Source organism: Oratosquilla oratoria, chromosome 33 (genome assembly GCF_046742065.1).
Source record: "Oratosquilla oratoria isolate Oo_2021 chromosome 33, ASM4674206v1, whole genome shotgun sequence".
NCBI lineage: Eukaryota > Metazoa > Arthropoda > Malacostraca > Stomatopoda > Squillidae > Oratosquilla > Oratosquilla oratoria.
The window spans coordinates 44,451,983-44,471,982 of record NC_134809.1 but is presented as its reverse complement, the minus strand read 5'-3'; the positions used below and the strand labels follow the sequence as shown (position 1 = coordinate 44,471,982).

The 20,000-nt window shown below is 39.5% G+C and overlaps 1 protein-coding gene across 4 annotated transcripts in view; it reads left to right on the top strand.

Annotated features, from left to right (window-relative positions):
* LOC143017878 (retinol-binding protein pinta-like) overlaps positions 1–20,000 on the top strand; it is a 71,149-nt gene that overhangs the window by 24,146 nt on the left and 27,003 nt on the right. For 2 of the 4 annotated variants that reach the window (XM_076172885.1, XM_076172886.1), the window contains exons 4-5: positions 9,246–9,368; positions 13,316–13,451. In XM_076172885.1, coding sequence (XP_076029000.1) covers positions 9,246–9,368; positions 13,316–13,451 — 259 coding nt within the window. Of the gene's footprint in view, positions 1–9,245; positions 9,369–13,315; positions 13,452–19,409; positions 19,669–20,000 lie in introns of all 4 variants that reach the window. The other 2 variants (XM_076172887.1, XM_076172888.1) reach the window with 2 other exon arrangements.

Here is a 20,000-nt window from a genome sequence, read left to right as displayed (position 1 = left end):
AATCATGTGGAGCCTCGACAAGAAATCGTCAAGGAAGGAGAGGACTGAAGAGTGTATAGTCGGGGAAGGTGCAAAACCCATCGTTTGCTTGAGTGCTGGGGTGTATGACATAGCTAAGTTAGGGAGTGAAGAATTGTGATCATAGGAGATCTTAATTAGAGAACCATCGACTGAGAAATTTTAGTAGGAGATCAGGAAGCGAACGTTTTCTTAGATGTGGTGCAGGATAATTTCCTAAAACAAATTATTACCGATCCTACGAGGGGAGAGAATACTCTGGACTTACTTTTAACTAATAATGAGCACCTAACGAGTAACATAAAAATGTTAGATAGTCTAGGCTCTAGCGGTCATCAAGAAATAAGATTTAATATTATATGGGAAAAAAGAAAAAGTATGAATAAGGTCCAGAGCCAATTTTGATGAGATGATAGACAATACAAGCCATTTGATCACTTACGGGACCGACCTAGGGGGGGGGGGGGCTGTGATGGGGTCAGATACACGGTCAGTCCGGACGTCATTAGCGCGGTCAGTAGTCAGGTCACGGTGTGTAATATGCGTACCTTGGGTCAGGTCATTTGCGTGCGCGGGGTCAACAGCCCGGTCTGCGATCTGGATGAAATGTATAGTAACCTAACAGCTTTAATTCTAAACGAAGAAAATAAATTTATTCCCCTCAAGTCAATACGGAAAAATAGTAATACTCCAAAATGGATGACGGACAGGCTGAAACAGGAGATCGGAATGAAAATAGGACTCTACAGAACAAAAAATAAGAAAAGGATAGGCCCAATTCAAAATGACGAAAATGCCGTGATAGAATCGGAGGAAAAAATGAGTGAGACGTTTAACAAACATTTTCTCTCGGTGCTTACTAAGGAGAGGTGAGATGAAGTACCTGACTGCTGCGATCCGATTTTCAGTGGGGATGAAGAAAGTAGATTATCATCAGCATTAGTAAGGTAGAACTAGTCAAGCAGATTGAAAGACTTAAAACTACAAAATCCCCGTATCTAGACGAAAAATTTCCGAGAGTGCTTAAAGATTGTAAATTTGAAATCTGCGACCAGTTAACAGAAATATTTAATAAGTCGGTAGACACTGGTTTTGTGCCTATTGCTTGGGGGCAGGCAAACGTTGTTCCTGTTTTTAAGAAGGGAGATAAATCGTCTATATGCAACTATAGGCCAATCAGTTTGACATCAGTTATAGGTAAAATGCTTGAATCAATGATAGTTAATAGACTCAAAGAACATCACGAGAAACTTAATTTGATTCGTGACACACAGCATGGTTTCTCCAAGGGTAAGTCATATGCAACTAATCTTCTATCCTTTTACAATAAACTATATAAGGCGCCAGATAACAATGATAGTTACGATGTTATTTACCTTGACTTTATTAAAGCATTCGACAAGGTGCCCCACCAGAGACCACTAAATAAAATCAAAGCCCATGTCAATAGGAAGAAAAGTGTTAGAATGGATTAGAGCTTGGGTCACTGACAGAAAATAGCGAGTCACCATAAATGTTGTAAAATCCAGGTTGGGGAGGGTTTCTAGAGGGGTCCCCCAGGGCTCGGTTTTGGGTCCCTTATTGTTCATTATATATATAAACGACTTGGCGAACGGGATTAATAGTGATGTTAGTAAGTTTGCGGACGGCATTAAAATAAGACGCCTAATTATGTCAGGAGACGAAGCCGAGATTCTGCAGGATAATCTTAATAAATTGTTCACATGGGGATTGGTCGGTGAAATGGCAAATGAACTTCAATATCTCAAAGTGCAGCGTGGTAAACGTAGGGCTACACAACCCCAAAAATAGATATAGATTAGATAACATGTTTTTAGAGAAAACCTAGTGCGAGACTTGAGAGCTCTAATAAGTCCTTAACTTAAATCCAGGAAACAGTGCATTAGCGCCAGGAATAAAGCTAACAGAGCATTAGGTTTCATTGCTAGGATGGTTACGAATAGAAGTGCAGGGGTAATTATCAAATTCTATCAAGCGTTAGTTAGACCCATCCTTGATTATGCGGTACAGTTTTGGTCTCCGTCTTATAGAATGGACATCAATTCACTAGAATCAGTACAGTGAATAATGACCAAAACGATACATGGGCTCAGATATTTACATGACGAAGAGAGGCTTAGGCACCTTAATTTACACTCTCTGGAAAGACCCAGAGTGTGAGGTGATCTAATAGAGGTGTTTAAGTGGATCAAAGGCTATAACAAAGGTGACGCAAACAAGACAAATTAAGATTTAAGATGGAAATAGGCAAGAATTGGTTTACTAATTGGGTGGTCAACGAATGGAATAGGCTTAGTAGCCATGTAGTGAACGCTGAAACTATCAGTTGTAAGAAACGGTTAGACAACAGGTGGTAATGGACATGGAATTGCCTAATGTAGGCCTTATGGTCCCTTGCAGTCTCCTTTATTCTTAAGTTCTAATTTTGTCCTCACAACTGGACCGGAATTTGAAGGCGGAGATAGTGCTGGCCATCAGACTGCCGGAGTAGCAGCAGGTAGTGGTCCATTTGTCACAGGTTAGCAAGCGTCGGGGCACTTGGCTAACCCCGTGGGACTGGAGTTGTCCTGTACGTCGTGGATGACGTCGAAGAGGTTGGTGTTTCTCGGAAGGCTGCTCAGGGGATCTCGTACCTGGAACGTGTCCTGGGATCACATTGTACTTGAAAAATTGTCGTGGTTAGTGGGTGGGGCGTTGGGCCACCCAGGGCGTCGTGGACTTGAGAGTCAATGTTGCTAGTCATTAACTTTACCGGAGTCGAGGTGCGGGACCTTGTGATCACCGCTGAGCGTGTGGGCGGGTCAAGGTGGGGACGCTCACAGCTCTAGTTTACTGAATGATTAAGTGGCGGTAGGCCACAAGCATACCTATGATAGGCGAGACTGTAGGCAGTCGGCAGACCTGTCAGGCAGCGATGGCAGACGGCAGACCTGGTAAGCAAACTGGAATTCACGGTGGCAGACGATCTGGCAGACAGATGGCGGCAGTCGATCGGTAGACACGTGGCAGCAGATACCAGTGTTAGGCGAGAGGGTGGGGAGTCAAATTGGCAGTCGGCAGGCGACCTGGCAGGCAGCAACGGCAGTCGAGCTGGTGGGCAGGCGAGCTGGCAGACGGCAGACCTGGTAAGCGAACTGGCAGTCACGGTGGTAGGCGATCTGGCAGACAAATGGCGGCAGTCGATCTGGCAGACACGTGGCGGCAGATACCTGTGGTAGGCGAGAGTGTGGGGAGTCAAATTGGCAGTCGGCAGACCTGGCAGGCAGCGACGGCAGTTGAACTGGTGGGCAGGCGAGCTGGCAGACGGCGGTGACAGACGATCTGGCAGATCAAGTGGCGACTGGCAGCAGTCGAGCGGTAGAGCGGGATTGGGGACCCTAATCGTTGGGCAGCCAAATGTTAGGCTGGTAGTCTGCCCCACGTTGGGCAGCTAGTTAGACTGGTAGGCTGGTTGAAGGTAAACTTTGGTGGAGAGAGAGTTGGTTTTATTTAACAATGAATCTTGGGAGGAGGAAGCACAAGACGGCAAGGGAGGTGACGACTGTGTTTTCAAGTCATGTTTCCGGGCGATCTGCTTGCGGGGATGGGGGGAGGAGGTGAGAAAACAAGAAGCAGCGAGCTAGGCTCACGTATGATGCTCTAAGGTGATCTGAATCCTCGGACGTTGGCCCATCCTTTATATAGAGGGGCAGGTCATGACCCGTATTCCTAATTAGCGTGAAGTCACGTGTGCTGCGTGGGGAAGTCGGAGGCAAGACATTCTGACGCCGGTGACTCACGAAGACATAGTGTATGCGTTCTTCAATACTTCCAGTGCTCCTGTGTAAGGTGGCTGACCGATGCTGGCATTGTATGTTTTTTTTTTTTTTTTTTTTTTTTTTTTTTTTTTTTTTTTTTTTTTTTTTTTTTTTTTTTTTTTTTTTTTTTTTTTTTTTTTTTTTTTTTTTTTTTCTTTTTTTTTTCTCAAGGAGGCTTTGTCCCACCCGTGGGCCTCAGGGAAGCTCTGGATCGCGTCGCAGCTGGGTAGACGCGAGCGTGTCCCATGGGGTCACTTGTGGGTTAGTAAGGTCGTGAGACGGCCAAGAGGTGAGGACGGGAATGAAGACTGGAGTGAGGGGGGAAGTGAGGACTACTCTCAACACACACCAATACACCACAGACATCAAATCATGATTTCTTCCTAAAGAGATCTATGGGAAGACCCGAAGACCGTTGCCAACTGCTTTGGAGCTGCAGGTTTCGAGTCAACAAAATTCGAGGCAACAATTGCTTGCTTGTAACTCCACATAAAATATTTCAAACTCTCTCAAGCCTCTCACCCTTCATAGTCACACTCAACCTGACACCTTCATGATTCTCTGTACGGCTCACCACCTTAATTTTAACCATACTCACTCCTAACTCTCCCCTCTCACACATCCTTCCAAACTGAATCACTAATTGCTTAAGTCTTTCCTCAGAATTAGATTTCTCTTAAAGTCACCCAAAAGTGCAGTCATCCCCAAGTAATAACAGGTTCGCTTCCCATCCTTCCATTCTCACTCACAAATTCCAAAACTCTGCCTAACACTGGCGTTTACCTAATCTACTCTCATAAAAGAACAATCCTCGACACTGATACGAACATCACATCTCTAGGGAGAATGCCTGCCTGAGATTCAATATAAGAAACTTCTACTCGGAGCCACGTGGCTGCTTTGATTGGCAACGGTTTAGGCATATCGAACAATGAGGTCACCGCCAAACAGGCGTATGTGTGCACTGCTCGGCCACTATACTTGATTGCCAAATGATCAAATTGTGGACACAAACAGGATGCATTCTTTTAACTCTATCCACTATGTTTTTTTTTTTTTTTCCTCTTTTGAACGTGAAACCCTTTTCCTGTTAGAATTAGAGGCACCCAGAAACCACAGAAGCTCTGCGATCCACCCTGTCAGCACAGCGCCACCTCCAATACTCCCACCCCAGCAGCCCCACCAAGCAAGGCCACGAGGAGCACAACACAAGGATCCTCCACACAACCTCCTCTCACTCACTCCAGTCCTCCCCACCTCACCGCAAATCAATCCCAGCTCTTACCAGCCCACCACGCCATTTCACCGTGAGCCCTTCCATTCCCCCCCTTTCCCTCTACTCCACAACCCACAGTTCCCGACTCACCGGTCGCCTATAAGAAGCAACCACCCTAGGTGAGGAGTCTACGCAAGGAGGCGTTGAGTAGCTGCAGCTGAAGCCGTCACCTTTACCCTATTATGCGCTTTAGGGGACAGGTAACAGTCACTGCTGGGAATCGGGGATGACCAAGGGATTCAGACCCACAATGAAGCCCACTAGTGGGACACATGTTACACAGTACATAGAAAGCATTACATCTGTACCCAGTCCACCTCAAAGCACTATCAGAGTAACATTATTAGCCATTCTAGTCACCCCCCCACACCCAACCCCAACTCTCGTGCCACTTCGAACCACGAAGTCAGAGGCAAAATGAACTTCTAATCGAACACCAATCCCGCGTTCCAAGTATATATATATATATATATATATATATACATAAATATATATATATATATATATATGTATATATATTTATATATATATATATATATATATATATATATATATATATACATATATATATATATAAACTTCTCATAGAGGACAAACCAAACTTATTAAGATCTTCAATATACACTCATGATCCATCATATCCTAGTTCAGGGGTAGGCAACCATTGGCACTCGTGCCAAATGTGGCACTTCAATGACTTTTCTCCGGGACACGAAACCCGGTCTCACCTAAAAAAAAAAAAAAAAAAAAAAAAACTATTTACTGAGTTATATTTCAGCATAATAGAAAATTATTTTATAAATTTCACGTGCATATATCATATATATATATACATATATATACACACATATATATATATATATATATTGTTACGACTCTTAGGACTATTTTTGACTTGTAACATAAAAAAATATTCCAAGATGATATGATTGATTCACAAGACCCTTGGTCTTTGGGATATATGCTCACAGTATCTAATGAAAGGTCCCCACTCAATTTTGCGTTATCATGAAAATTGAGAAAAATTAAACACATAGAACGTTTAACATTATTCATTAAATTTAATAGGAATAACAAGATAATTATTACAAAGGACATGCAATTGAATAATAAGTTCTAGACATGATTCCAAGTTCTTAAACACATTTTTTAACGGAGGTGAAAGAGAAATAATTACCAAGAGATTCACTGTCCAGGCTTCCCACGTCACTGCCATAGACTGCACACACAATATTCTAATTAATATTATTAGCAGAGTTAAATATATAAACAGGGGAAGAAGGACTTTTTTTTATAATTTTTTTTAACATGTAGCCGAAAATCTTTCCCGAGGCTTAACATCCTCTCTATGGCACTTAATTCTTTTTCCGCCTCTCACGTACCCAGAGCTCTACTTGCTCCACTCCTAAATCACCCCTGATTGGTCCATAGAACCAGCGTCTATGGATTTTGAACCTAATACAATGAGAACGTATTGCAAAATTGTAGAGAAAAGTAGATGGGACACTGATAATAATAATGATGGTATTGGAAAAAGCGAATCTACTCAAAGACCTATGAAAAAAGAAAAGGGACAGAAAGTGAATGTGTGAAGGAAGCACAAGCAAACCTGTGTTAGAGGATGCATACAGTCAGTTATTTCATATACCTACCACTTATTTCAGTAAGAAATTAAACCCTAATCAACATAACAATGACACAACTAAAAAAGAATGTTTGGCAGTTGTGACAGCATTACAGCATTTTAAACCATATTTACACATATCTTTACCCATTCATTTACATACTGACCACAACCCTTTAGTTTTCTTAAACAAGCTCTTTGTTTCTAAATCTAACCATAAGATAGAGTTTCCTATTACAATCCTACAATCTCCACTTACACCATGTAAAAGGATCAGATAACGTCCTTGCCGATTCCCTATCGAGAATCGACCTAAAAGGGTGAGGGTGTCACGTCCTTAGCGTGAACGGAATTCTGTGTTTGTGATGTGTCACGCCCTTGTGTGAATAAGGTCTCCTGTTTATAATGTGTAAATATGTATTTCTTGAAATATTAAACGTTGCGCAATACCCGTCTGTTGGAGTGCGCCCCATTACGTATTATCAGATGACGCCAAGTTCAGAAACTTACAATAATTTGGCGGGAACGCTCACTCTGTTTTCCCATTGGTTGAAGATTCTTAAACTACTGATTTTTGTATGTTTTGTCATACTTGAAACGTCGGCTCCCATTCCCGGGATATAAAAGGGCGATGCAGAGAGCGACCTGCGCACAGAGACCAGATAGAGAGAGAGAGAGAGAGTTCCAGAACACGAAAAGGACAAAAAAAAAAAAAAAAAAAAAAAAACAGACGTCCAGGGTCCATCTGAATCTACGTAGAAATCATTCTACATTCTACGCTTACGACAACTCCACTATACAAGTCTTTTGGACCATAACGTTTGCCCGTCTCCACGCGAGGTGCCCAGCGTCTTTGTTATTTTCTTAATTACGAAATATCAACTAATATCATAAGTGCTCCCGACTACCAGGAGTTTCGCCTACCAGAAACTTCACCTACCAGAAACTTCCCCTACCAGAAGTTATCGTACATAATATTCACTTCAAACTACCTATTTGTTCCCCGAGACCGTTGATGCGACCTCAGCAACCGGAATCAAGACTCGTCTACACCATAATCATGACTTCGTTTCACCTTCCTGTTCTTACGTGCTACACACGAGAGCACACCCAGATACTCTACTAGGTAAACAATTTAATTATATATCTTATGTCATATATATTGATATATTTTATTAATCTATGCCCATTTATGTTGTATGTGTTATTTTTGTTCATGTAGCAGTATTTAATTTTAACAAAGGGTTTAATCATCCTGCCTGAATTCTCTGTCATTCGTGTGTGTGTGTGTGTGTGTGTGGCGCAATTGTTAAAGTCACTATCACTTGTCACGTGCTAGTGGAGGTTCGAGTTCTTGGCTGTACCACGTTTCAATTTCTGCATGTATGCTTCCTCGAGCTTCTCGATGTTGATGGCTTAGAATTAAATTGAATTGTGGTTGATATATATACATATATATACATATATATATATATATATGTATATATATATATATATATATATATATATATATATATATATATTACTCAATGACTGTTTACTGCAAATCAGGAGTTTGTCGTCGTATATGAGCTCTCGGACTGACTCACTGAACCTCTGGGGTGAAGAACCTCTGGAGTATACAGTGACGGAATGGAACCCACGCCTGGAAAAAAAATCAACGACGTGACGTCGCGTACATCACAGAGTTGCAAGGACTGATACATGAATAATAATAATAATAAAAAAATAGACAATATCATTAAAGGAAATAAGAGATGTGATCAGCTTATAGAGATTTGCCATGGAAAAAGTACTAATAAACTATCCAAATACATCAACAGAAAAAAAAAAAAATACATGATGAAAATGCAGAAGGTCCAAGAAAAGAGAGACGAAAGTATACATAGCTTCACAGGCAGAACACTGGAAGGAATAAATTAACACCGGAAGTAATAAAAGCCTAAACCATAAATGAATTTTAAAAATACACATAGAAATGACAAATGTAGGAGAACAGACGGTAGAGCCATAGAATGAAGGGGATGGCAAACATAACTAAACACATGAAGACAAAAAGAGACACAGAAACATCAACATACTTCCATGCACACACAAGTGTGGTCACCGGCAAAGCACTCAGAAGATTCAAAATAACTAACGTCAAGTTTTGAAATATTTAAACGGAATATGGAGAGGGGATGTAAATAGGATGGCGAATTTTACCTGTAAAACGCATCTAAATATTTATATGAACGACAGTAGCATGCAACCAGTATCTACCCCTCGCTGGTTTCACTGGTAGAAACTCGAGGCAACTTAGACTAATATAAAATCATATCGACATATATTGTCGACATTCTCTGAGATAAACCCTGATGCTTTGTTTTCCTATTGTCAATGTTGTTTTCGTGATATTTTGTGTTATGTTCTATTTATCATGTATCACATTGTCAGCAAGTAGTTATTCTGTGAATGTCATAATGTATGTTTGTTTTACTGCTTGTATTGTCTCGTTCCATGTGTCCAGGGTGTTCCTGCCTCTACCTAACTATGACAATCTCGGACGGCGGGTGGTCATCATTCGGTCTGGGAGATCAAACCCCAAACTGCAAAGCATCGATGAAGTTTTCAAAGCAACGCATTTGATCAGGTAGGAGGCCCTACTATTGTCAAGTAGATCCTACCAGATCAGAAATTTTGCACTTGTTAAAGTAAAAAAATATATAATATATATTACTGAACTTTTCGCTCTGCTGGAATTAGATTAAAGAAAATATAATGAGGAGGAGGAAGACCTCTTAGCGAGTTTCTCTTGTCCAGTAACTTTGCGATATCCGTGGCTACTCACAAAACCTCTTGGACGTATCAAATGCGGCCTCTTTTAACTTCTCTTGGACGAAATATATTTTCTGACGAGCTCTAGGGACTTGTCCATATAGACCATAACTGTTGTACATTGGATGATAGATAAATTTTTCACATTTATGTTCACTAAATGTAATTACTTTGAAGACAAACTACTCGTGAACAGCGACTTACACGCCTACAAATCATGGATAATGGAGTCTCCCAGTAAACATTTTACTTTACTGAATATTTTATTGATTTATGTATCAATAATCTACTTATTCATTTGTGTATTTATTTTTACTTTTCTTATATCGGTTTGATAATTATTTACATCTGCAAATTGTATATGCTCTTATTATCACAGCAAGTCCGAACCGTTTTCTACGGTCTACAAGACCAATAGCCTCGTTTCGACAGTTTGAATATACGACATTCTACACTAGAGTTTGAAAATTTGGCCGTGTAAAACACAAATCCTTGGTGATGACGGCAAAGTACCTTCTAAACCTCGTGAATTCACAACAAACAGCAAACGAATCGTGTTGCCTCAACTCATGGAAGTCATTTCATTCGATTTTCCCCTCCTAATCATCACCGTTCACACCGAGCGATTCAAAATTAGTCACTCAGCACTAAGGGTGGGAATCAAAGATAAGGCGAAAAACCGTTGGACCAGATGTGGGTAATATTTCAAAACACGTTCACAGAAAGTAGTCCATCTAAAAAAAAGGCAACCTTCTAAAAATCGTTGCCCAAAATGGCGTGAGAAATGTTTGCGACAAATAAACAAGATTAGGCCACATAAAAAAAAGTTCTACCCTTCTAATTTCAAAATTTACGCCTCTCGATTTTCGAGCCCTCCGAACGTGCCCAAGTGCGCCTCGGTACCAATCGGCGCAGTGCGTGAATGGCTGACTCGATTAAAGTGCTGGAGTGTATGGTCCGTTTTGTTTTTTGTTTTACATTATTTTTACGGCTTTTACCGTAGCTAGCTTAGCGCAAGAGGGCAATCCTACCCTCAGTCTTGGTATGGACTGAGCATTGCCAACGACACGTCTCTTTGTGAATTCTACTTAGAATTCTCTGACGGAAAGTTTGACAACGAGCCGCAACAGGAGACAGGCAGGCGATCATCTGCCAAAGTTCAAGCTGATGAGTTTGCATGTTTCATCCACATATTTCGGAAAAAAAAAAAAAAAAAAAAAATCCCGACCCGCCTCCTCCCAGAAGTAAGGACGATAGCCAACTATTATTATTATTATTATTATTATTATTATTTTTATATATATACATACATACATAGATATATATATAAATATATATATTTATTAATATATATATATATATACATATATATATATATTATGTGGCCTTACAGAAATTTATATTTTTGAATGGAACCTTTCGCAGTCAGGCTCGTAGATGCCTATTAGCGCTAGAATTTTCAATTGTCTCGGATTTCACGAGGTAAAGGGGTGACTTAGCTAATTTGGAAACCGATATTTAAAAATAATACGATATAGATTGCTGCATAAGTGTATTTAAAATTAAAAACATGACTCTTAATGCTATAATTTTTACTTACTGGTGTGTGATAAGGCTTTGTTAATTTAATTAGAAGATAAAACTAAAAATAGGTAATTATTTTTACTGAAGTAAGTATGAGCAGTAAAAATAAGAGGATGTTGATTTCGGTTTGTGCATTTTATCTGAGTGTTGAAAAATAATGGATATCACTGTCACGTCCTGTATATGAAGATAATCAGTGAGATAAAATATAACAACAGTGGTGGCGGACGTACGAGGTGAGTTACGTTTGTGTAAACAATAGCCTCTTAGATCTGCTGGGAGCTATTTTCAAACAAATATGACTAATTTTACGTGTGCCGTGGCAGACTGCACGTCAGATTCAAGAAAAAAATAAAAATAAAAGAAAGACAAACCTTAATCGTATCGGAAAAATCGTAATCCTACCGTCTTCGATGCAAAATTATATTTTCTATACATTACATGGATTTGCCTATTGCTTGGTGCATTCAAATGAAAGTATATATCAGTATACTTCAATTGAAGTCGGTAGAAAATTACAAATTGCTTGGGTTGATGCAATTATAGGCTGTTTTACGAATATCATCTCTATAAATAGAGGCTAAAACAATGCTATATGCCGTTTGCAATCATGAAATTAATTGACTTAAATTTCAGACACAATAATGTACAACGACACACCTCTGTAAGCTTATAAAACTTGTCCAAAAAAGTATTTATTTTCCGGCAAGAATTACAAAATCTGGCAGTATCTGGTATCAAATCGCTCACTGCGAAAGGTCCCATTCCCATGTGGTTATTACAAAGGATTACAAAGGAGCATGCCGACAGGATACCTTTTGGTACATAACTAGGTCGGATGCGAAAAAATTATAATAATGATAAATAAATGATAATATAAAATAAATAAATGAATAAATAAAGTTAAATAATAAACAAACAGGTAAATAGTAAATAATAATAAATAGACGAATAAATAATGATAGATAATAATCAGATAACCAATAAACAGGCAAATAATAACAAACAAGTAAACAAATAATATAAAATAAATGGCAGGCATTACAGCATTTTGCTTAGGCGTTTATCTAAATGATTCTTACAGCTTCGAACTGAACTGCATTGCACTGCCTCTGCAGAAAGTTTATTCCATTCATTAACTACACGGTTGGCAAATTTGTTTCTACCCATTCCATGTCTATTTCCTGACAGTTTGAGATAATTATTTCTTGTCGTATTCAATGTGAAAAATTTGTCACTCGATGTTGTCAATTTCTTTTAGAATCTTAAAGACCTGTATCAAATCACTTCTGGGTCTACGCTTTTTTAGGGAATATAGATTCATATGTTTTAGTCGATTTTCGCATGATTTATTTTTTATATTTGGAATCAATTTTGTGGTTCGCTGTTGTACTTCCAAGAGGATTTGAAAAAAAAAGAGACGATAAGAAATATTAATAAGACGACAAATTAAATTTCTTAAGTCTAAAGATAAATAGAGTACCAGAAATGATACTGGCCCATAGATTTTGCCAACGGTCAACTGAAGCATTCAAATTTAGGCAAGTTATTGTAAACTATTTTAGCTCTGGGTTCATAAACGAAACACCTCAAAGGGAAGTATTATTTGTATTATGTGTTACGTTGAGCAGAAATATATTTACTTTGTAAATATTATTAAAGAAATTATTGCAAGATGTAGAGGGGCGTTGATAAATAAGACAGTTGGCATTCACGAATTTCAAAAGTAATGACTTCCATCTCTATCACATCATGATACCTGTGGCTATTATCACTGGGAATTTATATAGGAGAGCATTATTGAACTAGATTTATTAAGACATCCACTGGCATGATTCTCTTTTGTTGCCTCGCGGTGACTGTTGAAAAAATGGGGCTAAGCCTCATTTGTGAGTAGACACGATGCGACTTGCGTGATTTGAATGTGCATATACTTGTAGTGGGAATTGTTTCCGAGTAAATACATTAAATTCGGGTGTGAATCAATGGCGATTCATGAATCTCGATGCGATTCTTTTCGTTTTATGTAAACAGTCTTAAGCTACGAAACATAGTAAGGTGGATCGTGTATAATTCCTGATCAACACAGGATTACGTAGGTGGAGACATGCACAGAGAGCGTCCTCCCCTCCTCCTGCATTGCTGTTCGTGCTTATATCTACTGATTATTATCACCAGCGACCTCATGCTTGAGGAAGACGAACAGCAGACAGTAGCGGGTTTTGTGCAGATTCTTGACTTGGCCGACGTGACGGCTGCTCACGGACTCCAAATGTCGCCTGCTCTAGTCAAGAAGGCAATGACCGTATGGCAGGTATGTGTAGCTGCTGTAAGGAAGTTGATCCAAATAACCCATGCTGTAATTAGTTTTACGTGTGTGTTACCCATATATATTTTCAATGTAAACCACAAGTTATTCGTTGATTTGTAAAAGAAAATGAATTTGTACATCTCATTTCGCTCACCTTATCTCTAGTAAGCAAATTTTTATACCATTTGTCTTTATACATTTTTTTGCATCGTAGATACATGGAGAATAAAAAATTAACGTCAGTCTGACATTGCATACAACCATACATTATTTTTGCCTATACGTTTCAAAACAGTGGAATTGTATATTCTTCGTGCTCTTTTCATCAAATGAATTGTGACACATTTTGTCCTCTATTTTTTTTAGGTCAGACACATATTACCCCTAGAATGGTAACCCTCTATTTCTGAAACCTGAAAGGTATCCCCGGGAGAATTTCTCCCGAGAAGTAAAATTTGAAATAAAACACGTATGTTGGAAATTATTTTATTTTGAAAACATCTAAAGAAAATACAACTCTTAATCTATTATTGAACAAAATTTAAATGGAATCATCCTTTGCATTATAATTGTTTTTTGTTCAATTTTTTTTTCTTGAAAAATTTTAATAATTAATTTGAGAAAAAAAAATACTGGTCAGATTGATTTTCTCTTTTGCAGGCATGTTCTTGGGTCCTTTGACTATGCTCTGGCTGAGGCCCATCCCTCCAGCTCTCCTGCAATCTGTATAGGACAATTAGTAACCCCGGGAGAAATTCTCCCTAAATGCGATCCCGAAAAAAAAAAACACGTGAGAGCCGGATGGGACACCCTTCCTCTACCAAGTCTGACAGCACTGAAGGGAGGAAATGACCCCCACGTTACCATTCTAGGAAGGAAATTAATTGCAAAAAAAAAAAAAAAAAATGTGCATAGATAGATTAAAATAGATAAATAGATAAATGAAGGTCTATCAGAAAGTTATTGCATAGTACTAAAACGTTATCATCCTATTCAAGTTTAATTCAAATGTCGGTTATTCAAAAAATTGTCCGTTTTTCATTTTCTCTAAAACATGTTAAAATGTTATGATTATCTGAAATGAAATGAATTATTATTTTTTGTTAATTTGCAATGTATCGTGCTCGACATAGGATTGGTCCGCCAGGGCCGCGGTGGATCAGTGCAGTGTCGAAAAAGGAAACACCCTTAAGGGAGGGTGTGAATTTTCCCGCCATTTGAATATGCCGCCTACCATCGTAGAGTTGTGGGCGGAGCTAATCATCCCGCCTGAAATCAACACCCTCAGTTGCTGTCTTGCCACCATGGTTTGGTGATTTGTGTCGCGAGTAACCCCACCTCTTTACCCCCACCGCCGTCTCTTCTAACCATTGCCCAGATCGTAGCCCTAAAGAAACCCGGTCACACAACGAAGGAAATAGCCTCTGTTTAAGGGTGAGAAAATGCTTTTTGACTGGTCAGTGACTGGTGTATCCAAGTGCCGCGATCCTACGATTCACAGTTCGGGGTTATTTTCCTCGCAGTCACTCATGGATTAGACTCAACTTGACGTTTTACAATTGCCTGAGCCCTTTTCTGGTCTTCCGCGCCTTTCCAGGCCTCTTTTTCTGAATGGGAGTGGAGAGGCCCCTCTTGGCAACCCAGCGTCTAATACTTAGTGACTATACGCCGACCTGTTCAGCTATCTTCGTTGTACGACTGGATTTCTTTAGGGCTACGATCTGGGCAATGGTTTCCTGTGATAAGTCCTTACTAGAACCCATATTCATAACATTGGGGGCTAGAAGAGGCGTGGACACTCGCGGTAAATGTACTCCTACGACGGTGGCAAGAAAACTGAGCGTGTTGATTTTCAGGCGGGATGATTAGCTCCGCCCACAACTCTACGATTCAAATGGCGCGAAAATTCACACCCTCTTTAAGGTTGTTTCCTTTTTCGACACTGCATTTGTCCACCTGGCGGACCAATCGTATGACGAGCACTATATTTAACCCCTTTTCAGAGAAATCTCTAAATGAAGAACTTTTCTTGTCACCATATACTTATGTGTATATGTGTGTATATATGTATATATATATATATATATATATATATATATATATATATATATATATATATATATATATATACATATCTATTTATACATACAGTGTATATGTGGGCAGGAGATTATCTTTCAAGCATATTTTATTAAGAGTTTTTGCAGGTTGCAAAGTTTCTTGTCTGTTTTTTCTCTTTGACCGACGGTATTTTTCTCTTCTTCCAAAGAAAGTTGACTTAAAATGCCTCCACATTTCATAGTATGATACTTTGTCATTATGCACAAATCTGAATCTGTAGTCGACCAGTGCCCACCATGGCAATAACAGAGTTGGCCATGAAGTCTGTGGTCCCTATGGCTTTGGAAACAGGATCGCTAACCGATCTCTCCTGAATTTTGCAAAATATATAACAAGAAATTCTTATATCAGCATCTATTTTCTCTGCACAAATTTTCTGACAGGGAAGATAGAAGTGAGAAGCGATGAAATTACAGATGGTGCTCCTATTTAGGGTCCATGATATGTGTATTTTTCCTCACACACACACACACACACACACACACACACACACACACACACACACACACACACACACACACACATATATATATATATATATATATATATATATATATATATATATATATATATATATATATATTTTATGTATGTATATGTTTATATGTAGGATGTATATATATATATATATATATATATATATATGTATATTTATATATATATACATATATATGTATATATATATTCTTCTTCCCCAAGGCGCGCGCTGAAGCCTTGTCCAGACCTCCTTGTATATTTTACTGGTACTGGTCGTAGACAACACCATTTTATCATCATTAATGGGAAAATCACGAGTACCAATAGCGGAAATCTTGGGCGAACCTACTTATACGAGGGAGTTGCAAACAGTAACATATTTATTGGTCCTTACGGGGCTGTTTCCGAAGTGAAACGTGGGTGGGAACAATAATACCCAGTGCTTTGATTTGAGTGTATGCTCACGATGCTGAGATATAAGTTAGATTGGAGTTGGACCCGGAGGACAAGCAGTATTAGTATTTGTAGTGAGGTGTCTGTATTTGTGTGATTGTGTCAGTTTGTCTGCTTGCTTTTTATTGATTTGTTTGTGTATTTCTTTCTATATCTATTTATTTATATATTATTCATATATTTATGTATTTATTAATTTTTGCTCTGCTATGTTTTTTTAAGTAATGTCATAAATTGGATATCGACGTATAACCTGATCAATTTGCTATGGAATGGTATGCAATCCATTATGTTATGAATTATTTAAAACACTATTCCCAGTCCACATATAAGAGGAAATAAATACTCAAAAAATAATTGGATAAACGATAGCGACACAGAATTAATGCTAATCGATAGAACATTTCATTGCGTATGAAAATTGATCTTGTACAAAGTTTACTCCATCTGGTAGATTGGTTAAAGTGTGACGTCGTGATATTGCATTCACGTTGCTGCTAAAAGTTGTTCTGAAATATAAATAAATAGATAAGTAAACAAATAAATGACAATAAGTAAGATAAGATGAAATCAAGTAAAAGCCTCCCCTAAAATCGTAACATTTTAGTTTAGCAATACTCCTCGACACTCTGTTTTCGGTGGCAGTGTACTTGGTCGGGGAATATAAATGTTCAAAACCAAAACTCGACTTTGAATAATTCGACATCCTGTCATTGCGTCAGTTTTGAGGTTGTGCCGTTGAAACTAATCATTTTGCTGATGAAATAAATGTAGATCGATAGACAGCAGTTGCGCAATTCCATCGAGTATACATGTGATTCCACCCCCCCCCCTTTTCTGCGAATGCCTCTTCTCAAGTAAACAGATTACTATTAGTAGAATCAAGACCCAATATGATAGATTCCAGTCCCTCATATTAAACCTTGCTAATGCCTCAGTTCAAGAGGAACTACATTCAACAGCAAATTGGGAGTAGTTAACCTCTCACGACTGTGGAATAGCTCAAATATTTTCCCCCAAAAAACTTTTCGACAAAGAAAAGCATTCGGAGAGTGAAAACCTCCGCCAGGTAAGTTGTGCACGCCGACGAACCACAAAATATAACCATATTTGGGATTGTAACTGCCCAAAGTTGGCATAGAAGTACTTCATTGTTTGAAAAATAGTAATGATAAAATGAATAAATTGAATAGATGAAAAAAGCCAGATCCGGGTCGTGATCCAGACCACCACCGAAATCTAACTTATATTCTATAAAAAATGCTTTTAAAAGTTAACAGGGAAATACACGAACTAGATCAAAGACATACCTCCTTGGCGAAGGTAATAAAAGTATATCGTATAAACAAGAATCATATGAAAATCCCTCCCTCCATACTGATTGACTTTTTGCCGAGTTCAACTCCCAACTCACCTATACGTTTAATACTTGAGAAATAATGGAAGAAGGTACTACCTACGCACATGACACTGTTTCATTTGCGAGCCCACACTGAGAAATAATGTCACCGTCCCGGAGGCATATTTGTGCACTACTCGGCCCCCGCGTCAGAAACCAGCTGAATGAGCAAACTGTGGGCAGAATCGCACAGCATCTTCATAGGGCATAGTGTACTGCTCTGAACATGAAATACCCTGCCCTTCAATCCTTCAAGGATTCGGTAGACGTCCATATTATGCCCAGGTATATGGTATGATAATAAAAGACGTACTGTCCTCACTAGAAATAACTGACAAAGTAATCCCATCATAGCATCTACCTAGGACCCCTGGATATTCACTCCAACATTATCGAAAACCCAAATATCAACTGATCTTATTGGACAAGAATCTCTTTCCCACATCCCCATACTCATCTGTCATCAACATCTGCACGGAAGGATCCCGCTCTGACCGTCGAACAGGTTTTGCAGCAGTATCTCCCACAGACACAAAATCCGGCTCCCCTCACCACCACCACCATTCTCCTCAATCTTTACACCGAACGTTTTCTTTTCGCCTACTTACACCTTGTAAACAGTCGCCCCTCATCCTATATATCTGTGACTCATGAAACACTCTGGATGCACTATCTCCTTCCTCTCCGTTCATTGATCCACAAAATCCACTTGTGGACCATCTGAATCTTCTCCCGCATCAAATCTGCATCCTTTTGTTGGCTACCATATCATGTTGGCTTCTTTGACAACGAAGGGGCCGACAAAGCACTTGGGATGCCTCCACCTCACTACCGCAAACAGAAAACTGTCCCGCCCTCCATGTTCTCCCGTGTCCATTTTCCCACCAATGTAACACTTTGAGGTCTCACCCAACCATCCTATGACCGGAGACGACCCTCTCACCTGCCCATTTGGTACCCTTCATACAATACACATCTTGTTAGAATGTTGTACCTTCACAACCTCTTGCAACAACCTTCTACTCTCCAACTTCGCTCCTCAAACAACCAGTCACACTAGATCTCATCTTAGGAGAATTAACACAAATACATCTATCCTTTTTTCGCGCTTCTGCAAGAAACGAGACCCCTTTCCAAATTTTTACTGTTCCATATCACCTTCACCTTCAAACAAGATACATCAATATTCTGATTGTTTAGGGATATCATGCCTCCATAAATACTTACTTTCCACTAACCAAATCAGACACCATGAACCTAGAATATATCTCGATAGCAGCGTACAAGTGCTGGTGATTCATCGCTTTTCTTGTTCACGAGATATGTACACAGAAATACACTGATCCCATGGTAGAAGCTATAGAACCATGTTGCCAGTCTTCGCAGGGGGGTGCATTATTACAGAACTGACTCTTCCTTTAAAGAGCGTGGAGGGATCTTGTCCTTTTCCAGTTCATTCCCCGCGAAGGTTCCGTGGCTCGAGAATTCCAAACCGTTTCCCTTCCTTGCAGTATCTTGCTCCCGCTGCCAGGCTCTGACGCTCTCGGCAGGAAGGTCGTCTTGAGTCGCTTCGGTCGCTATGACGCCAACATCTACACCACGGACGACGCCATGAAGGCGGTCGCTATGATCATGGACTTGATGTTTGAGGACGAGGAGTTGTCTAGCGTGTGCGGGATGATGGTGGTGTCGGACGCTGAGGGCACAACCGTGGCCCATATGCTTTCTTTTACTCCCGCGATGGCAAAGAAAGCGATGACGCTGTGGCAGGTAGGTGAAGAAGGTGAGGAGTCTGCGCGTGGAAGCGGGAGAAACCGTCGTCTTTGTGCTTGGGCTGTTAGGGCAAGTAATAGTCACTAGTCAGAGTCCGGAGTTGGAACCCACGTCTAGAAGATGCGAGACCAGCACGATTCCGACTGTCACCAAATAGGGAGGGAGTGTAGTGTAATTTAAGTCTCCTCGGCTACATAGTGCGACTAGAAAGGTACGCCATATTCACTTGCCAATTTTTTTTTTCATTTCACATTGTGTTTATACTTTGTTAATGAACTTAACTTAACATACCTGCTTGAATTTATTTTTGTATTAGGTTATTAGTCACA